The sequence below is a fragment of the Grus americana genome, chromosome 6 (genome assembly GCF_028858705.1).
Source record: "Grus americana isolate bGruAme1 chromosome 6, bGruAme1.mat, whole genome shotgun sequence".
Classification (NCBI taxonomy): Eukaryota; Metazoa; Chordata; class Aves; order Gruiformes; family Gruidae; genus Grus; species Grus americana.
Genome location: NC_072857.1, coordinates 21,886,034 through 21,904,879, shown reverse-complemented (window position 1 = coordinate 21,904,879; position 18,846 = coordinate 21,886,034). Strand labels below are relative to the sequence as shown.

The following is an 18,846-nucleotide window of genomic DNA, read 5'->3' as shown; positions in this document are numbered from 1 at the left end:
CCTGCCCCGAAGCCAAACAATCAAAAGAAGATTCTATGCTGCAGCCACTTCTATTAAACATGTGATCCACTCTATTTTTAAAATGCAGCAACATACCAGGGTCTTTGCACTTAAAACCTGACATGAATGCAACACATCTTTCCATATTTAGTTCTCTTTGTTTCCCCAAAAGAACCCACTGGAGTAATTTCTACAGAAGGACTGTAGAAAATATATATCTAGGTTTATAAAACTCCTAAGCATAACAGCAAGTAAGAAATAGATTATTTGGATTAGTTACAAATTTAATGATAATAAATTGCTTTATCAGCTGAGCTGTTCCAAAGGTGGATTCTAATAATACAAAAAACCCCCAATAATTAAGAATGAAGATCTACTGTAAGATATCTGTAATGGGTTGTGAAAACACTGCTTATTTTACTGCAGAAATGGAAAGAACAGGGTTGCAAGTGAAGAAGTAAGTTAAGATCTGAAGGAAGAAGAATCCTCCGTGTATGTCATACATATGCATCTTTAACCTGGTCACTACTTTATTGCAAGTGTCTAACTCTGCTCTCGTACAACCCAAATTTTCTCCTGTGCAATTTTTTGAACTACCAGGCAGAGGACTTACGCTCTCAAGAATGTTTCCCAAATGGTGACAGAGCGGCTGCTTATGCTGCTGATAAATATGTGTAAAAAAGGTTGTAACTTAATAGTACCCAGATATTACAGATAGAAGTGTGTCTGAATGGTATTAGGCAATGCGTAGGCATTAAAAGCCATTTTTACTTTCATTTAAATAAATAAACATAAACAATGGATAAAAATACCAAGCAGAAACTGCAAATCAAAAAACCCAAACATCAAACAACACAAACCCCAGTACTGCACAGAATAAATCTTTTGCATAGTAAATTTAAAGAAACTTACATGCAAGGGGTTCCACTTCCCAGCCTTCCAGCACAGCACAAGGGAAAGGATAAACAAGCAGAGTAAGAAAGAGTAGGAAGCACTCTTTGAAGTCACTGGTGTAATTCAGACAGGACAGCTGAGATTAATAATCGCTAAAAGCAGAGGAGACTCAAGTGTGGCTTCCAGGCAAAATACAGTTCACGAATGCACTGTCTTTCATACAGAGTGAGTTGCAGATTCTGCACTCTCCAGTATATTCATAGAAGGCAGTTTTCTGCAGAAAAATCCCATTCACTTTGGGGGCAGTCACATATCTAAAAAATCTACTCATGCGCTCTACTCTTTAACAGCAAAATACTTTTACATGATCTGTAAGGGTTAGTTCTATCATCTAGATGTGAGTGCTGTATCTGCACAGCAAATGTAATGGGGCTAGCATTTCTGTGAGTTACACCTTCCTGTCAAATATAACTATGGCAGCAAGACACTAAATTTTATCCCAAATGGTCTTGCTGTGGGAATCCTAGAAAGAAAGTACAGAGCTCTTCGCGGAACCTCATTAATACCAAAACCCAAAAGAGGCTGTGATTTGTAACTTTGCCACTAGCAAAGGCAGCAGAATTTCAATTTGTATTACTATTACTATCACTACCAGCTGGGAAATGAACATTTAGCTAATGACTACTATAAAGAAGAAAAACAGAACTGGCAGCTCCAAGAAAGCAGTTTGCTTGGTGGGGTTTTTTTAATCCAATTTCCCTAATGTAGTTTGGTTCAGTGTACCAGCTTATAAAAAAGAAGTGCAGAAGCACATATAAATACAATCACTGCAAAAAGCATATTAACTTATCTGACATTTGTTAGAAGGAGTGGAGAAAAGTTTCCATGAAAGGAGAGTTTACATGCATCTTCAGTAAAGAGTCATGGATTAGAAAGAAAAAGTAACCAACAAGTCAGTGACCCTGTATTGATATTGAAAAAGTTAAAATCCTAAACATGAAACAAGAACCGTGCTGTCTTACCTTGCCCTTTGAAATAGCTTTGTAGGCTGCCTTTATGATTAGGTAAGACCAAAACCAGTGCAGAACTTGAAGAATCACAAGCAGCACATTGAAGACCCACAAGGCAGGAAAATTGCCCAGAGCTTCATATAGTTCAAACAGTGTTGTGTTTAATATCCTAGAAGACAAAAGGACAGAAAAGTAATAACACTTTCCTTAAGCCAACAATCTAAAAAAAGCCTTTTTTAAATGAAGATGACAAGTACTTGGTTAGATGGAATCCACGCAGATAGTTGGTTCTCATGAGTAACAGTGACTGGGACTGAATCACACAGGTGTCTCCAGAGAGACACCAGACATAAAAATGTTGCTTTTAGTGTTTAACTTCATTTTGCAAACATCACATATAGAAAACAAAGATCCTCAGTGTGCATTTCTTCTCTTCTTTTACAAAGCTGGCAGGTGTTGGTTGTCTCAAATAACTCCTTCCCTGATTAATAACCAAGATTACTTTATTCCATTTTTTTAAATAAAGCTTTTCCAGCTCAACTGCCTCCAGTAGGAGTTTGGTGCACCCATATTAGCACAGGGTAAGAGCATGTATGAGGACTGATATACTACGGGGCAACCCACACGCAGTCCGTGTTGTTCAGATCATGTTGCCAGGCTGTGACGGTGAACTGTAACCTCTCCCATGTTACATGAGGCAAAGCTGTACCAAGAGCCAGGCAACACTCCCTAAGTACTCCCATCTGAAGCCCTCCCTCCCAAACCTAATCTCAAAGCTGATGGGTTTGTTTCAGTGTAGACAGCTATGGATGTCTTTGCCCTCTTGTATCAGCAACATGAGTGATATGCTATGTGGAACTGAAAACAGTCTGAGACCATTCCATTGAAGTGAGATTTCAGCATCATGTGAAACAATGGCACATGCGTGGCAGGATTCAGCTTCTTACAGGGTTTTCTAAGAATGAGGGGGGCTTTGGCTACGTTGAGTGCCCCAACATAAAGTCTTATTTAGTGGAAACCTCAGCACCAACAAGAATCCAAAGTCAAAATTATCAACCAGTCAAGGGGCTTCACCCTGGGTCTTGAACACCCTGGGTGCCTGCACTAACCACTAAGGTACCTCTGGTGGCCACTTTTTGCACAAAATCCAATTTGCACACGATTATGTACAAGCAAGGGTGAGGTTTAGCAGCTACATAAAGGACAGGTGGACAATGGGGATACTTCGGGGCAGCAAGGGGTGGGAGACCTTATTGCAGCCTTTCAATACTTAAAGGGGGCTTTTAAGAAAGATGGGGACAGACTTTTTTGTAGGACCTGTTGTGACAGCGCAAAGGGTAATTGTTTTAAACTAAAAGAGAGTAGATTTAGACTAGATATAAGGAAGAAATTTTTTACGATGAGGGTAGTGAAACACTGGAACAGGTTGCCCAGAGAGGTGGCAGATGCTCCACCCCTGGAAACATTCAAGGTCAGGCTGAATCAGAGCAACCTAATCTATGTGAAGTGTCCCTGCTCATTGCAAGGGAGGTTGCAGTAGATGACCCTTAAAGGTCCCTTCCAACCCAAACCATTCTATGGTTCTATGAAATATGGGCAGTTCTAGGCATTTGAACCAAGTTTTTTAGAATCAACATTGCAGATGCAGGCAGTAACAGTGATGTTACAATATGACTTCTGAAGCTTTGTGAATATAGCAGTAATTATTTTGCCCAAATACTCCGCCATAGTGGATGTTTTTAATCTGGACCTCAGCAATTAGCCTGAGAGCAGAGAGTGGACAACAGACAGTAGAAACAATGGCATTTTTGGAAACAAATAATGATCTATGAATGCCTGTTAATCAGGGGGAGAAAAAGAAGGCAATACAAGTATTTGTCAACCTCCATCCATCTTCCCTGCCGGTGTAAAAAAATGCATTAAAAAGTCCATTGGCTGTATGCTCTTTTCCTGTCTTTACATTAACTATCAGCCGCTAGCCACTAGATGGCACGTTTGATCAAGCAAGCGACTGCACAGCAGCTTTCGGGCTGCACCAGCTTCGACTGAAAGCAGGAGGTGTAATCAGGTACTTGCACGGCCTTTAGAACAGCACTCTCATTTGAAGAGTTAAGAGATACTGGGCTCAGCTTTTTAATAAGCAATCACATTTGCCACAATCCTTTCCAACAACATAAAGATCAGCTCAAGTAGTACTAATAAGAAGCATGTACAGACAGCAAACGCAGAATATGACATTCAGTGGTAATTATTTATGTGTATAAACAGCACTGGTCAAAAATCAACTAGTGATTTCCAAGACACTGGCCTTAATACTGTAGGGCATTTAATAATAAATTTTCTACCTTTTCATTTTGACTACACTAAACTACATGTTTGCTTCATAATTTACTAAGAAATTGATGTTTTATAACCTTACTATACAGCTGTGGTTTTACACTGTCTTCTGTTTATGGAGAAAAAAATTTTTAATCAGAATTTTTTATCAGAAAAATAAACTGTTTTCCAGTTTGCAAAACCCTGGTCATATTATTGCTTCCGTCAGCTAAAACTCTTCAGTCGCAGCTTTGTGTAATTTGTTCTGCCAATGGTAGCTCTACACAGCACAGCAATACCCCACTTTGTAATTCAAGGGGATGCTCTCATGCATATCAAAACACAGCTGTAGTCAGCACTGTTTCACTTCACCAGTACTTATTTCAGTTCTAACCATTGTATCAACTTCAAACTTGATATCAACAACTCCTGTATGTAAAGTTACCACTGTTTACATCCAACTATCTTCTTTCATGTCTAAAATTTTAGATTCTCCAAAATTGTAATTGCAGTTTCTACAGGTTTCTGTTTATATTTTCATTCACTGGACCAAATTCATCTCTGGGGACTTCCATAGGAGTCAAGTCAAAAAAGCAGCATTAGAGATGCAGATGGTCCGTTCTTGCCGAAGTTGAAATACCAGGAAGAGAACAGGACCTAAAAGAGTGCTTCTGGTTCCAAAAGCAGTTTCACCGTGCAAATGACTCACCTACTGTGTATTAGATAAGGGAAATAAGCCTTCACTGAAAAAGCAGACCTCTTTCTAACGTGCTCGTGTCTTGCAAACTAAGGACAGGACCAGAACTCTCCATTAAAGCTGCACAAAGGATTTCACTTAATTGCTCAGCCATGCTAAGAGACTCAGTGACTGGAGGTGCAGGCTAGGTGTGCAGAAGGAGCTAAGGCTACGTCTAAGCACATAGGGCTGAGCAGAAGCTGAATGAGAAATACAGAAAACTACAGGAAAAAATGGAGGAAAGCAAATGAACTTTTTGTCTTAGAATAAATCAATTATTTCATGGCAAAAGACTGAAATGGGAAGAAAAATCATAAGGTTAGTGGGCAGAATACAGAGAGAAATTCTACTTGTAGAGACTGAGGAAGCGAGGGAGGGAGGGGAGAAAGGTTAGACAACTTTCCACCAATTCCACTGCTGAAAGGATTCAATGGCAGCATTTTAACCAACTACACAAATATCAGGGACTGGAAAAAGCAGCATGAGAATGGATTACACAAAGGAGAAACTGCCTATGGGATGTATATGCAAATAAATCTTAGGTTCAAATACTCAAAAAGACATGAGGCATTTAAATCTGCAAATACGCTTGCTGGCATTTTTTAAAGCTCTCCAGTGGTTAAATCCCAGCTTTTCATAATGAATTGTGGAAACTTTCATTCTTGGCTATCTGACTTGAAACAGCTGGACTTGATTGCACAGGGAGAAATTACTTTAAGCTGCAAGTGCTCTACCTCTCTGAAAACTTTGGTCAGCATTTCTCATGTCTCTGCAATTTGAAACAAAATGTTAGCTTCTGCTTTTGAAAATAGGTTCTGGACTGTAGCAATTTTTCTGAGGCCCTGAAACATTTTGATAGCTGGACAAAATGATACAATCTCATTGTGCACCTGGCTGCGTGAAGCTCTCGGTTTAGCATTTTGAATTATGTAGTGTGGCCGATGAAGGCAAATGAAAACAAATTCACCACTTAAGATCCAATCTACTCTTACAGAAATCTGTGGCAGACTTTCAGGAACGCTACCACAATATCTGAGCCGCTGGGAGAGGTAATTCTGTACTTATTGTACTACTGCTCTAACTGAACACTCAGAATACAACTAACACATTTTCAACAACTACTAAACAATCAGCTGCATCACATCAACAGTAACACAGGTTTTTCCTCTACCATCTAACTCTTCATCTAGCCAGTTAAGCAGCACTTGGGAGGCGATCGGCAACAGGCCCATACGCTGACTCAGATTAAGATTACTCTCTCTCCCCTCAACTTAGTGGGCACAAGTCCAGGCTGTTGGATAGCAATTACTAATTCTTGGCAAGCTAATCGCTTGTCTTGCACCAGGGATGGAATGAGAAGAGGGAGATGAAGGACAAGAGATAAAGAGAGGGATGGGTGGAAGAGTAAAATGCTTATTTACAGTTGTCTGAGCGTGATGGGTTGACCCCCGCTGGATACCAGGTGCCCCCCAAAGCCACTCTATCACTCCCCCTCATCACTGGCAAAACTGATTCAACTTGGGGAAATTAGTTTAATTTACTACCATTCAAATCAGAGTTGGATAATGAGAAATAAAAACTAAATCTTAAAACACCTTCCTCCCACCCCTTTCTTCCTCCTGGGCTCAACTATACTCTTGAATTTTCTACCTGCTCCCCCCCGAGCAGAGCAGGTGGATGGGGAAAGGGTGTTGCGGTCAGTTCATCACATGTTGTCTCTGCCGCTCCCTCCCGCTCAGAGGGAGGACTTCTCACACTTCCCCTGCTCCAGTGCAGGCTCCTCTCTCCATGGGTCCACAGGTCCTGCCAGGAGCCTGCTCCAGTGCAGGCTTCCCATGGGGTCACAGCCTCCTTCAGGGGCATCCACCTGCCTCACCACGGTCTTCTCCATGGGCTTGCAGGAGAATGTCTGCTCTGGCACCTGGAGCACCTCCTCCCTCTCCTTCACTGACCTGGGTGTCTGCAGAGTTGGTTCACATATTCTCACTCCTCTCTCAGGCTGCAGTTTCCCCCCTTCTTAACTCTGTTATCCCAGAGGTGCTACCACTGTCGCTGATGGACTCGGCCTTGGCCAGCAGCGGGTTTGTCTTGGAGCTGGCTGGCATTGACTCTGTCGGACATGGGGGAAGCTTCTAGCAGCTTCTCACAGGAGCCACCCCAGTAGCTCCCCTGCTACCAAAACCTTGCCACGCAAACCCAATAGACTGAGAATTGGTAGAAACGTGCTGTGTTTGTCTCTGAGAGGATCCTGACAGGAATGAAAGGAGGTGGGAAGGAAGGCTATGTGGAAGGAGTAGGCATTCTTCCAGACAGGCAGGAAATTAATGATAAACTCTGTAGAACGAAGCACAGCAGCATGATGGGCACTATTATCACATCCAACAGGAGCAGAAACTGTGCAGCTGAAATGAGTGCTACTGCATGTTGCCTTAACTTCTGCAGCACTCTCCAGCAACCAACATACTACACACGCAACATGCTGAATGAAAGGCATGTTATTACCACACTGCAATAGCCAGAAGTCTCAAAGTATAACCAAGGACAGCAAAACATGATACCAGGTTGTCTAAATAATTCAGAATAAAGGTCTTTATCCCCTTTACCAAGTGTATATTAGACAACAGTGTTCTATATTGCACCATAACCAGCTGCACTGGGACATCCTTCAATACTGCATTTATTACAGAGCAAATAAATAATTACATCTTAGGTGGGCATTAATGAAATTCAGATCCTATTAGTGCAAGTAATCCAATAATACTACTGTCAGTAATGCTTCAAAGTTTCTGCTTTTTTGAATTTTTCCTTTAAAAAATAAACAACTGCACTTACTTCTACGCTAAAACATAGTAGTTTGTTCTCCATTATACATGGTAAAAAGTGACAAAGACCAGAGAACAAAGAGTCAGGAGTCCTAAATTCTGGATTTAGCTGTTCTATTAACTTATTATGTGATCAAAAAAAAATTTCTAATTTATTTACATCGTTCACTTTTTGTTAAAGGTGGGCACAAGGTCTTGGTACATCTTGTCTGCCACACTGTTGTGGCCTAGCCCCAGCTGGCAGCTAAGCACCACGTGGCTGCTCGCTCACTCCTCTTCCCCTGTGGGATTGGGAGGAAAATAGGAAGAAAAAGGTAAAACTCGTAGGTTGAGATACGACAGTTTACTGGGACAGCAAAGGAAGAAGAAAATAAGAACAACAATACTACTAAAAGAATATACAAAGCAGGTGATACACAACATAATTTGCTCACTGCCCAGAACCCAATGCCCAGCCTGTCCCCAAGCATCGATCCCTCCTCCCTGGCCAGCTCCCCCCTTATATACTGAGCATGACATCATATAGTATAGAGTATTCCTTTGGCTAGTTTGCCTTAGCTGTCCTGGCTGTGTCCCCTCCCAGCTTCTTGTGAAAATTAACTCTATCCCAGCTGAAAACCAGGACACACACAAAAGATGCTGGGAGAATTAATTAATTAGCTTGTTTGTAAAAGACTATGGACTACTTGCTTACAAGACCCCATAAAACTGACAGATTTAAAAAAAAAAATCACTGAGATTCACACATAAATGAAGAGGCAGTGGAGTGTGAACGCACACATATGTACACATATTGATCAGCCATAGGATGATAAAGCAGCTACGTTTCATCACTAGTCAAGATTTATCTCTGGGATTTAGATCTTGATTGAAATCTAATAGGACTTCATATCCCAGGCTTAGTTACTTATAATGACTTATAATGACAATACTAAGCTAAATTTACACAACAGGTGACCTGAAACACAGATGTTTCTGCACGGGAGACTTCAGATGAGTTATCCAACTTCTTACCTGAGAAGGGTATGAAATGATATGCAAAATACTCATTAAATCCAAGAAACTTTGGTCTATAGCACTTGCATGTCCTGGAGCCCCAAAGCTGCAGCACAGCTAAATATTTAATTATAGCAAATCCAGTACATAAAGGGCTGTACTGCCAACTTCTTCCTCTTCTGAGTTTTGGCTCGGCCAGCTGCTGTTAGGACTGTGTCTGTATCACTGTTCTGCTCTGAACAGATGCTTCTTGGTTCTTGCTGAGTGAAGAACCAGCCAGTTTTTCTTTTCAAATCCTGCTGTCTCTTAGGTTTTCAGTCCCCCAGAGTAGGATTTATGCTAGTAATTAGTGTACAGCAAATGTCAGGGGAGCAGCAGAGACCCACTGTGAACTGAGAAGAGTCAGATGAACCAGTCAACCACACAAGCATCAATGAAACAGGGAAGGAAGGATGGGGGCATAGAGGGGGAGAGAGAGATGATCTTTCAACAGTATCTCAGATGATTCCTCAGATTTTTTGGTTGGTGATGCTCATTACCCTCTTCTTTTAGACAGTAAGTTGATGAAAGATCTCTGCAAAATGCAGCGACAGAAGGGATATCAACTCTTAAGTCAGTATTCAGAGCAACATTAAATCCACTTTTATCAGTGAAACATTAAATCAATTTTATCGGTGAGCTCAGTATCACGTGGAGTTCTGCTCACCCATACCAGCCCCACATCAGAGGATTTCCTGACATGGTGCTAATACACGCTCAGCTGCTGTAGAGAGATGGGTGGCTCCTGCTCTAACACTAATTGGGAACAATATCTCTTTGCAGAAATCATGGCCCTGCCACTGAGACTGTTATTTTAAGCCCTGTGTAGATCAATAGGATTTCCAATTACTTAACTAAAATGATGGAGCAGGCAGGAAATTATTCACGTCTGATGTACTGTAAAAGAGACTATTCTGATCAAGCTGTCACTGTCCTGGGTTCAGCTGTGCTTTTCTCTTCACGCAATTCCTTCTCATCAACAGTTACTGTCCATTAACTGATTCTGCAGCCACTGGTATGAATAATAGTATTTCCACTCTTGTGGACAGAAAAAACCAAGAATACAAGGTCAGACACACCTTCACAATCCAAGCTCAAATCTCAGGAGAGTCTTTCAATAGACATTAGGATATGGAGAGAATTCAAATTTCCTAGCAGAATGTAATTATACTCAGCAAAATGTTATATCAGTAATGTGTTCTGGCAAAATGCTTGTGTAAAGGCCTGTGATCATAACACAGGCACAGAGAAACTACGTTACGCTAAGAATGACACTTCCAAATCTGAAAATCTCCAGGCATACATAAAATTTCTATATGAACAACAGAGAATATATATCAAGTTCCATTTGCCTAGAGTTCATATTATTCTCCAAACAGGAAAGGCATTTGTTATAAACTATAGGAGGTCAGTTTCCAATCTTTGCAAAACAGGGTATCAGAGAACAAAAAAGCCTTCCCCATGCCCTTTCTGTTGACTAAAACGCAGGACCTCTGCTCAAGGAATATTTCTTCCTCTTGCTTTTGGAGCACACACTGACACGCTGCCTTGTATTTAGCTATATGCCACGGCAGACATTTTAGGAGAAAAAGATTACCCAAACTTTCTGTAAATGCAGGAACTAAACAAAACTAGTTCAGAAAGCCACAAAACATCACAGAACAGCTGCAGTCAGTTTTCTGCCAGGTACCCAATGTTTTTCAGGTGGCTTACATACCATCAATAGTAGGAGTACCACACTTTGGATTCATTGGTCTAGTCCTGAGAATATGTCCCTAGAGTAATGGAATAATTTGAAAATCCATAAAAACCACACAGCTTAAGGAAGTGTGGTGGCACAGTGTGTGCCAAGGACTCATCTTTCAAACAAATGACTCACCTATTATGGTCCGGATGTGGAAGAAATGCCAAAAGATGTGGATGGGGAGGGAAAAAACCCACCGAAAACCCAATCAACTGTACCTTTGCCCCCCCCCCCCGAGTATCATAAGAATTTCCTCCACACTAAAGTCTGGGAAATCAGCCTTAAACAGCTTTCATTTTAACCCAACTTTCTTAATAATGATCTCTACTTTCATAGCTATTACGGGTCAAACTATGCCAATGTGCAACATTGGTGAAACCAACAGAACATATTCACTTACATGGGTGCTGGGTTTCTCCCAAAGCGTTTAGCCACAATGACCTCCTCCTAGCTGAGCACTAAGGAGACCCTTCACTTTGAGAACTTCAAATTCCCATGGTCAGTCTCTTTTTTCCCCCCCTCTCCTTCCTGCAAGTGATGACACTTCAGAGATTTGGAGAACTTCAGCTGTCTACAAAGCAGCTTATATGGGAAGCTGACTACCATGGCAGAAACAACCCTCAGTTCAACCTCCTCAGGTCATTCACACTCTCCAGTCACCATGCCTTGCTAAGCTGATATAAAAGTGGCTAACATGTCTGGCCACAAGAAAAACACCAATGCTTCTTCCCTTCCCCTGAGACATTTACACTCATCAGAATAATTCTGAGCAAAAAAAGTGCCACAGCACTGGCTTCTGTTCTGTTTTCAATCAGAGCACAGGTTTTAGAAAGGACATATTTTGTAATAAAAGGAGGAAAGTAAGAACACTGACTGAACAGCCTATCCTTGACAACAGAAAGCGTTATTACAGCCACAGCGTACAGTCTGTGGAAACTAAAAATGAGGATAAGAATCAGCTTTGGAAGTCTGACAAAATCCTTTTTCATATAATTTTTTCCTGTTGTGATCACATGAAAATCTTAAAAATGGAAACACTGAGCAAATGCCACTTTTTGTTATTTACACTGCACATTCGCAATGGTGAATGACACCTGTAACCTTTCCATTTCTTATAGCTTCCCTGTAAAGAGCTGGATTGGTATTAACCTGGCACTCCATACACTTCAGCTTTGCTTCATGTAGCACTCAGAGGCCTGAGTTCACAAACACTGTAAACAATTTGAGGAAATAAAATAACCAGGCATTAGGAAGGACATCATCAGGTAACATTTCGTCAAAAGCAGATGGGATGACAACATTGTATATGCTCTGCTAAAAAGCTAAGACAAGAGTTGTGAGTAAATTTATGGAGATTTAGTTAATTAAACCTTCTTTTTAATCCATAAATTGAAGTCTATGAGTTCTTCAAATATACTGTAGCTTGCCAAAAACTTTATTAAATGCCTTGATAAACTGATGGGTTATAAGTTGCCTGCCGAAACTACAAAAAGCCTGAAATATAAGCACATTAGATAATTTTTGTTAGTTCTACAGCATCCACTCACTGACAGCATGAATAACATCAGGAATCAAATATCTTGGATCAAAGTCATAATTTATTCCTTCAATATCTGCTACCCACAAACAAGTTAGATTGTGCTCTGGTTTAGACAATATTATGAGCAAAATGAGCTTGAAACAGTGTCGGAAGAGATTTATTTTCTTAACAAAAAAGTTATTTATTCAACAGAACAACCAGAGATGTTTGTCCAGCTCTATACATAATACTAGCCAGGCTAGAAATGTTTTCACTGACTTCAGGATCCAGCGAGAGTAAAACTATCACAAAACACTGTGTTGATTTAGATTCCAGACAAGGTCTGGGCAGTTGGGATTTATCTGGCTACCTAAATTCTTACAGTGCCAAGTAACTGACCAGGATTCTTGCTTTAACTACTGCCTACGTATTGCTTTGACATAGTAGGATGCTTTTTAAGGGTAGGTTTGAGCTTTCTGTTTTACCAATATGTTCAGAGGAACAAAACAGGGTGACTCTGCTGGGGTCCACATGCTGCCTTCCCACAATACACATGCTCCAAGGGCCAAACAGGAGAAAATGTGCTAGGAAACAAAACCAGCATGAAAGACGACTCAACTTCCCTGCATGTTAAGACCTGTGCAAAACCAGTCAATATCAGCTAGAAAAAGAACAAAGCCAGGAAAAAGAGAGGTTCAGCAAATCTTTGCAGCAGCTGCTACTCACAGGGGCTCTGCGCTGCTCTATTTGTAACTCAAGCTGCAAATTTTCTCAGAGAGAAGCTGATTCCAGGAAAAAAGAAAGGAGAGACAACAGTGCAAACTGGCAATACTGGATCACTATTTGGAGGCCCAGCGTGTGCATTAACAGCATGGCTATATCCCACGCTATTGTTCAACCAGTGATGAAACTCGGGAAGAGCCATTCAGCCAGTCATGCAGAGATGAGAGAAAGACTGCTAATAAGTAACTAGGGTTCATTACAGCACACCATGGTGAACAGAAGTTAATTTTAACTCAGCGAGGATCATGCCATGCTTGTCTGGTTCATGCAGATACTCATTGCCATGAAAAGGCAATTAGAAATCAGCCATGAGCCACTCCACGTACTCTCATGAGCTTTAAAAAGGAACGAATAATGAGGAACAAAGTTGTTGTTCTGAGGATTGGCAGACCCATCCTTATATAAGATTTGTTGACATAAAAATCCCATTTAGCAACCATACATTGCAGCTGATGAGGAGACAGGCACCTGAAACAGCTTTGAGTTGTAACAGTGAGATATCTTTTTTTTTTTTGACACAACCTTTCCAAACAGACTCACAAATAGAAGATCCAGTTAAAACATACCTACCAACATTAAACAAGACCATACCAAGTAACCAAAGTGGTTGACTGTCTGTCCTCAGACAGTAGTGTGGTACAGCAGCCCAGGCACTGACAGTGTCTGAAGAGATCAAGGACAGGAAGGCATACAGACTACCTGGATTATACCAAATTTGCCTGGATGAGAATTTGGGGGATGGCACATGCAGAACATGACCTATGTTCTTTATAATCAGCTTAAATCAGGCTTTCATTTACATTTGTACAGTTAAGCCATTGTTTTACATTTGTCAGTGCATAAATGTAATATGCGCATGCTGAGACCTCACAGGTCGCATGAATGCCAATGCCGTTTCCCTGCTTTCTTGCCTTTTGACAGCAGTACTTGTCAGCAACACTTTCCTGAAACCCACTGTGTTCTACCTCTCATACAATATAACTGATTATAAAAATAAGCAAAAGTAGTGAAAACTAACTGCATACTAGTACTAGTCAGAGCAACCTGAAAGAACCTGAGCTTACCCAGCTTGGTGCCTTCACCTGGTAAAAATCAGCCTAGCTGTCCTGGGAGCCTTCTCCCCTTCTTTCAAATCCAAAAGTTACATCTGTACCTGCAGTTTCCTTGAGCTATCTTATAAAACAATGAACAGGGTTAGTAACCTTGTATCTCCCTCCAAGCCAACCACCTTTCTTCCACTGAAATTCTTGGAAATACCCTGGTTCATTGTCACTCTGTGAAACCAGTTTCAGATGCCAAACTCTTCACAGCATTAGGAGATTTATTCAAACTGCCCTGTCAGAAAAGTGTGTATTTCAGAAGAATAAGCAAAGTGAGTAGTCTTAGGTCTCCTGTATGGCCCAGACTTGAGGAGTTTCACAGTCCTCACAACATGAACTCTGCAGCAAGCAATGAGCAAAGAAAGAATGGAAAATGCAGTGCATCACCTTCTTCACTCGTGTCTCCTGGAATGGAAGATGCTTGTTTGCCCTCTGTACACCTCAAAAAATGATTAATACTATTACAACCCCATGGAGTTTCCCTTCCTGGATAGTGAAAGAAAAACAAAACAACAGCAAAAAGCAAACCATTCCTTTATCAACAGAGAGAAGACTATGTTCATGTAACTACAGCAAAAACAAACATTTGAGGCCTGGGGAAGAGGAATTTCAAGGATTGTTGAAATAAAGACAGACGTGAGATAACTGCTTTACCCAGCCTGATAAGACTAGCCAAGGGCTCACATAATTTATATAAATTCTTTAGTCTGAGATTGCTTCCATTCTCCCTACAATCCTGTATCACCTGAGAAGGCATCGTCTTCCCCCCGACTCATGGAGAGTTGTGTTTTATGTTGTAATTTGCTAGAGCAGTGATTATGTGCAAGTGAGAGAATTTCACAAGCAAAATGTCTTGTCAGTGAAAATAGCAGCTTTACTCCTACATTCACTTAGCAGCAGGAGGCAGAAAGTGTCCTGGGGTTTTTGAATTATTGCTGAAATGAACTCCAGATGCCTGCAGAAAGACTGCTAAATATATACCTAATTGCCAGTTTCTTTTGTCTTAGCCCCACTGCTAAACAACCTTCAAACAACAGCATTTGATACATTCTAAATTCTTTATTAGCACCTTTATGCAAAATTAAATGGCTCTTGTGCAAAGCCGGAGCACAACAGCATGCCAGTGCTTCTTAAGCGATGTCTCTGGAAGCCTGTCTTGGGTATTCGCCTTCCTGTGTGGGGGAAGTTTTCTTATAAATTACAGTCTTCCTTTTTCATTACACATGCACCAATTTTACACCTTAGTTTTTATGCTAGAAAAATTTGCATATTTATGTAATATTAATCAGGGACCAAATTTTGCTATTTTGAATATTCAGCAAAGGAGAGCAAAACTGCTTCCTGGCCTGCTGCCACTCCAATGACTCATCTTGGCTGACATGCAAGCTAATGGGGGTGAAGATTTAGAATTGTTGCTTCATAGAGAAAAAGGATTTGGGAGAGACAAGCTCATATGTCCCATGCTTCATACCTGCTAACCCTGACTCCCACGTGCAATGCCCATAGTACAGCTGAGAACTATGAAATTGCCTCCGGTCTCTGTGATTATAGGTGTATGTAAGGGTAACCATTAGGAGTACATACATCAAGGCTTTGGTCTGGAAATAAGATGGTCTTAAAAATTAAATATCATACAAACCACACTGAACTATTTGCATATTCAAACAAATAAATGTGTTCTTTCATTGATTAAGGGAGAGGACAGGCAGAGGGATCGCCAGTGTAACCACTCCATCTGTGACACAGGAGCACACAGCACACTGACAGCTGCTCATTCCCATAATATACAGTCCCTCTGCCTTCACGAGTCTATGCTGATCTTTTCCATCTCAGCATCAAACCTCACCACGGCTGTAGCCTGCTGCCCTCATTAGCACAATATTCAGTACCAAGGGAGTCGACATCAACAACAGAAGCTGCTGTGCAGCCCTCTTGCCTTTCTCTCTTCCCAGATCCACTTGCTTTGATTTTTACCCTGCTTTCAGCACACTGGGCCAGTGCTACTCTATAAAGCAGGGTTCAGACAAGTTTCAACCTGAAGTGGCATGGAAGTGCTGCTGTCACCTAACACACACGGAAACGGATGGGCACATCCAGAACACCAGCACAAAATGCCACAGCTGTGAAGCAGGGCTCAAGTTTTGACACTTGCTAGGTAATTTATCACTGTGCTGGTAATCTCTTCTGGGACTCCACCAGTCAGACAGCATGAGGTGTGTATTTCACAGACTTCAGCTCTATGATGCCTGAATCCCACTAGCCATGTCAAGCTAGCAAGGGCTTCCTGCACAGTGTGACACTTGGCTGCAACACTTCACAGAAATCACTCGAGACAGCATGAACCTCCAGTTTCTGAGCTTAAGTTCCAGTTATAAACACAGTGATATTTTAAACACTTTGGGTTGAAAGTGTGGACTTTCCAAAACTTGACTACCATAGTAAGGATGTAAAGGATGGGAAAAGCTTGACCTTGCTGATTTTCAGATGTCTCAAGAGAAAAAGCATACTGGGCAGCTGCTTCTAGTTAAATGTGTGAAGACTAATGACCTCCTTCAAAATTGTGCACTCTGGACAAGATTAATCTGCTTTTTGTTGACTATTCAGCAAGGTAAGCACATAGCAGTGATCTGGTAAAGTTTGAGTTTGAATAACAAAAAATGTCAAATCAGCAGTTCCTTCTTTGCCATTTCAAACAATACAGAGGGAGGTTTAAATGCTGGAGTCACAGCTAAACACATAAGGCAGCTCACAGAATCACAGAATGGCTGGGGTTGGAAAGGACTTCTGGAGGTCATCTGGTCCAACCTCCTGCTCAACCTGGGTCACCTGGTTGCCCAGGACCATGTCCAGATGGCTTTTGAGTATCTCCAAGGATGGAGACTCCACAATCTCTCTGGGCACTTGTGCCAGTGTTTGGTCACCCTCACAGTGAAAAAGTGTTTCCTCATGTTCAAATGGAGCCTCCTGTTCATGCTCACTGCCTTTGATTGTGGCCCTAAGCACCACTGAAAAGAGCCTGGCTCAGTCTTCTTTACAGTCTCCCTTCATATATTTATTATTTATTTACATCCTGAGCTTTCTATTTTCTGTGTTAAACAGTCCCACCTGTCTCAGCCTTTCCTCATGTGCGAGATGCTCCAGTCCCTTAATCGGTCTTAGTGACCCTTCACTGGACTGTCTCCAGTAGCTTTGTATCTCTCTGGTACTGGGAAGCCCAGAACTGGACACAGTACTCCAGATGTGACCTCACCAGTGCTGTGTAGAAGGGAAGATCACGTTCCTCAATCTCGTGTTGCAGCCCCATGATACCATTAGCCTTTACCACAAGGGCACATTGCTGGTTCACGTTCTACTTGGTGTCACCAGGACTCCCAATTCCTTTTGTGCAAAGCTGCTTTCCAGCTGGGCAGCCCCCAGCATATACTGGTGCAGGACTTTGCAATTCCCTTTGCTGAACATCATGAGGTTCCTGTTGGCCCATTTCTCCAGCCTGTTGAGGTTCCTTCCCTCTGGATAGCAGCACAACCCTCTAGTGTATCAGCTGCTCCTCCCAGGTTGGAACATGAGCAAACTTGCTGGGGGTCCACTCTGCCCCATCATCCAGATGATGAATGAAAATGTTGAACGGGACTTGACTCAATATTGAACTCTGGGGTACACCACTAGTTACTGGCCCCCAACTAGAATTCATACCACTGATCACCACCCTCTGGGTCTGGCTGCTCAGCCAGTTTTCAGTCCACCTCACCGTTTGCTCATCTAGCCCCTGTTATCAGCTCCTCCCTCAGGAACTTCTGGGAGGCAATGTGGAAAGCTACCTTCCCTGAAGCAGAGTCCTGTACTGCAGTCTCCAGTGACAGAATTGCACTGGTGGAATTAGGTCCTCCCTCCATTTCTCAATATAAACCAGCATGCAACAGGTAGATGAAATCCTACAAGCAGGAGTGCCACTATTTTTCCTATCTGAGATCACACAAGTAGAAAAACTAGCTTACTTCATTTACAGAAATTGAGTGAATAGCCAAGTTAGTTTCAAGGAAGGACTGAGAAAAGGGAAGCAAAGCTGTTTAAGAAACAAATAATTGCTCCCTGGAAAAAATAACAAGTATTTTTAAACATGCAGTTTGTGCATCTATCCATTTTCTCCTTTTGTCATGGTCCTTCACCAACTCACAGCGCAGTAGGGACCAAGCATTATCACATTATCTTTGGAGTCATTAAATGCTAAATGAGACTTCTACATTGTACCATTAAGCAGAGCTGATGACACAGCTCCCTAAGGGCACCTTGGTCTTATCCTGTTTGCATTAACAAAACCCCAAAAAGATATCATTGTAGAGGATTTGAAAGGAAAGTGTGGCAGAGAGGTTGATACTGGCATCTGTAAATCCTCTGCATGCTTATAGAAGGAGCTTGGTGGTAATGTATCTAAATAAAACTCTGCAAAGGGTAACATTTCTGGCATTTTTGATGGTTCCCAAAACCAAAACTGTCACTGTTATCTTCTGATGCAATAACAGACACCTCTTGTTCTCATAGGGATACAGAGATTTGGGTTATTTCTGTTCATATGAGAGAAAGGAGGGATCCCAGACACAAAAGAGTAAGGCCAATAACTTCTCCCAGCCTCCCCATTATAGGGCACCGGTTACAGAGACACTTGGCTGGGTTACTATGCTGAAGTATATCAGTGTATTTCCTAACTAGCCAGTTGCCTTCTGGATGTTGAAGACCCTAGCTAAAGAATCAAACATCTATGTCCTGTTTGTGTGCGTGCATGTCTGTATACCTAGAAGAGAATGTGCACATGCAAGCAGCTGCCTTTGTCTGGGAAGAGGTGAGATTACAGTAACACCTGTGTAACTACCTTACAGATGTATGTATTAC

At 41.6% G+C, this 18,846-nt stretch overlaps 1 protein-coding gene across 2 annotated transcripts in view; it reads right to left on the bottom strand.

The window, feature by feature from the left end:
• Nucleotides 1–18,846, bottom strand: part of CERS6 (ceramide synthase 6) — a 125,198-nt gene that overhangs the window by 2,736 nt on the left and 103,616 nt on the right. The window contains exons 9-10 of one of the 2 annotated variants that reach the window (XM_054830835.1): nt 1,917–2,073; nt 913–936 (exon numbers count right to left, since the gene is read on the bottom strand). In XM_054830835.1, coding sequence (XP_054686810.1) covers nt 913–936; nt 1,917–2,073 — 181 coding nt within the window. The remainder of the gene's footprint in view (nt 1–912; nt 937–1,916; nt 2,074–18,846) is intronic. The other variant, XM_054830836.1, reaches the window with a different exon arrangement.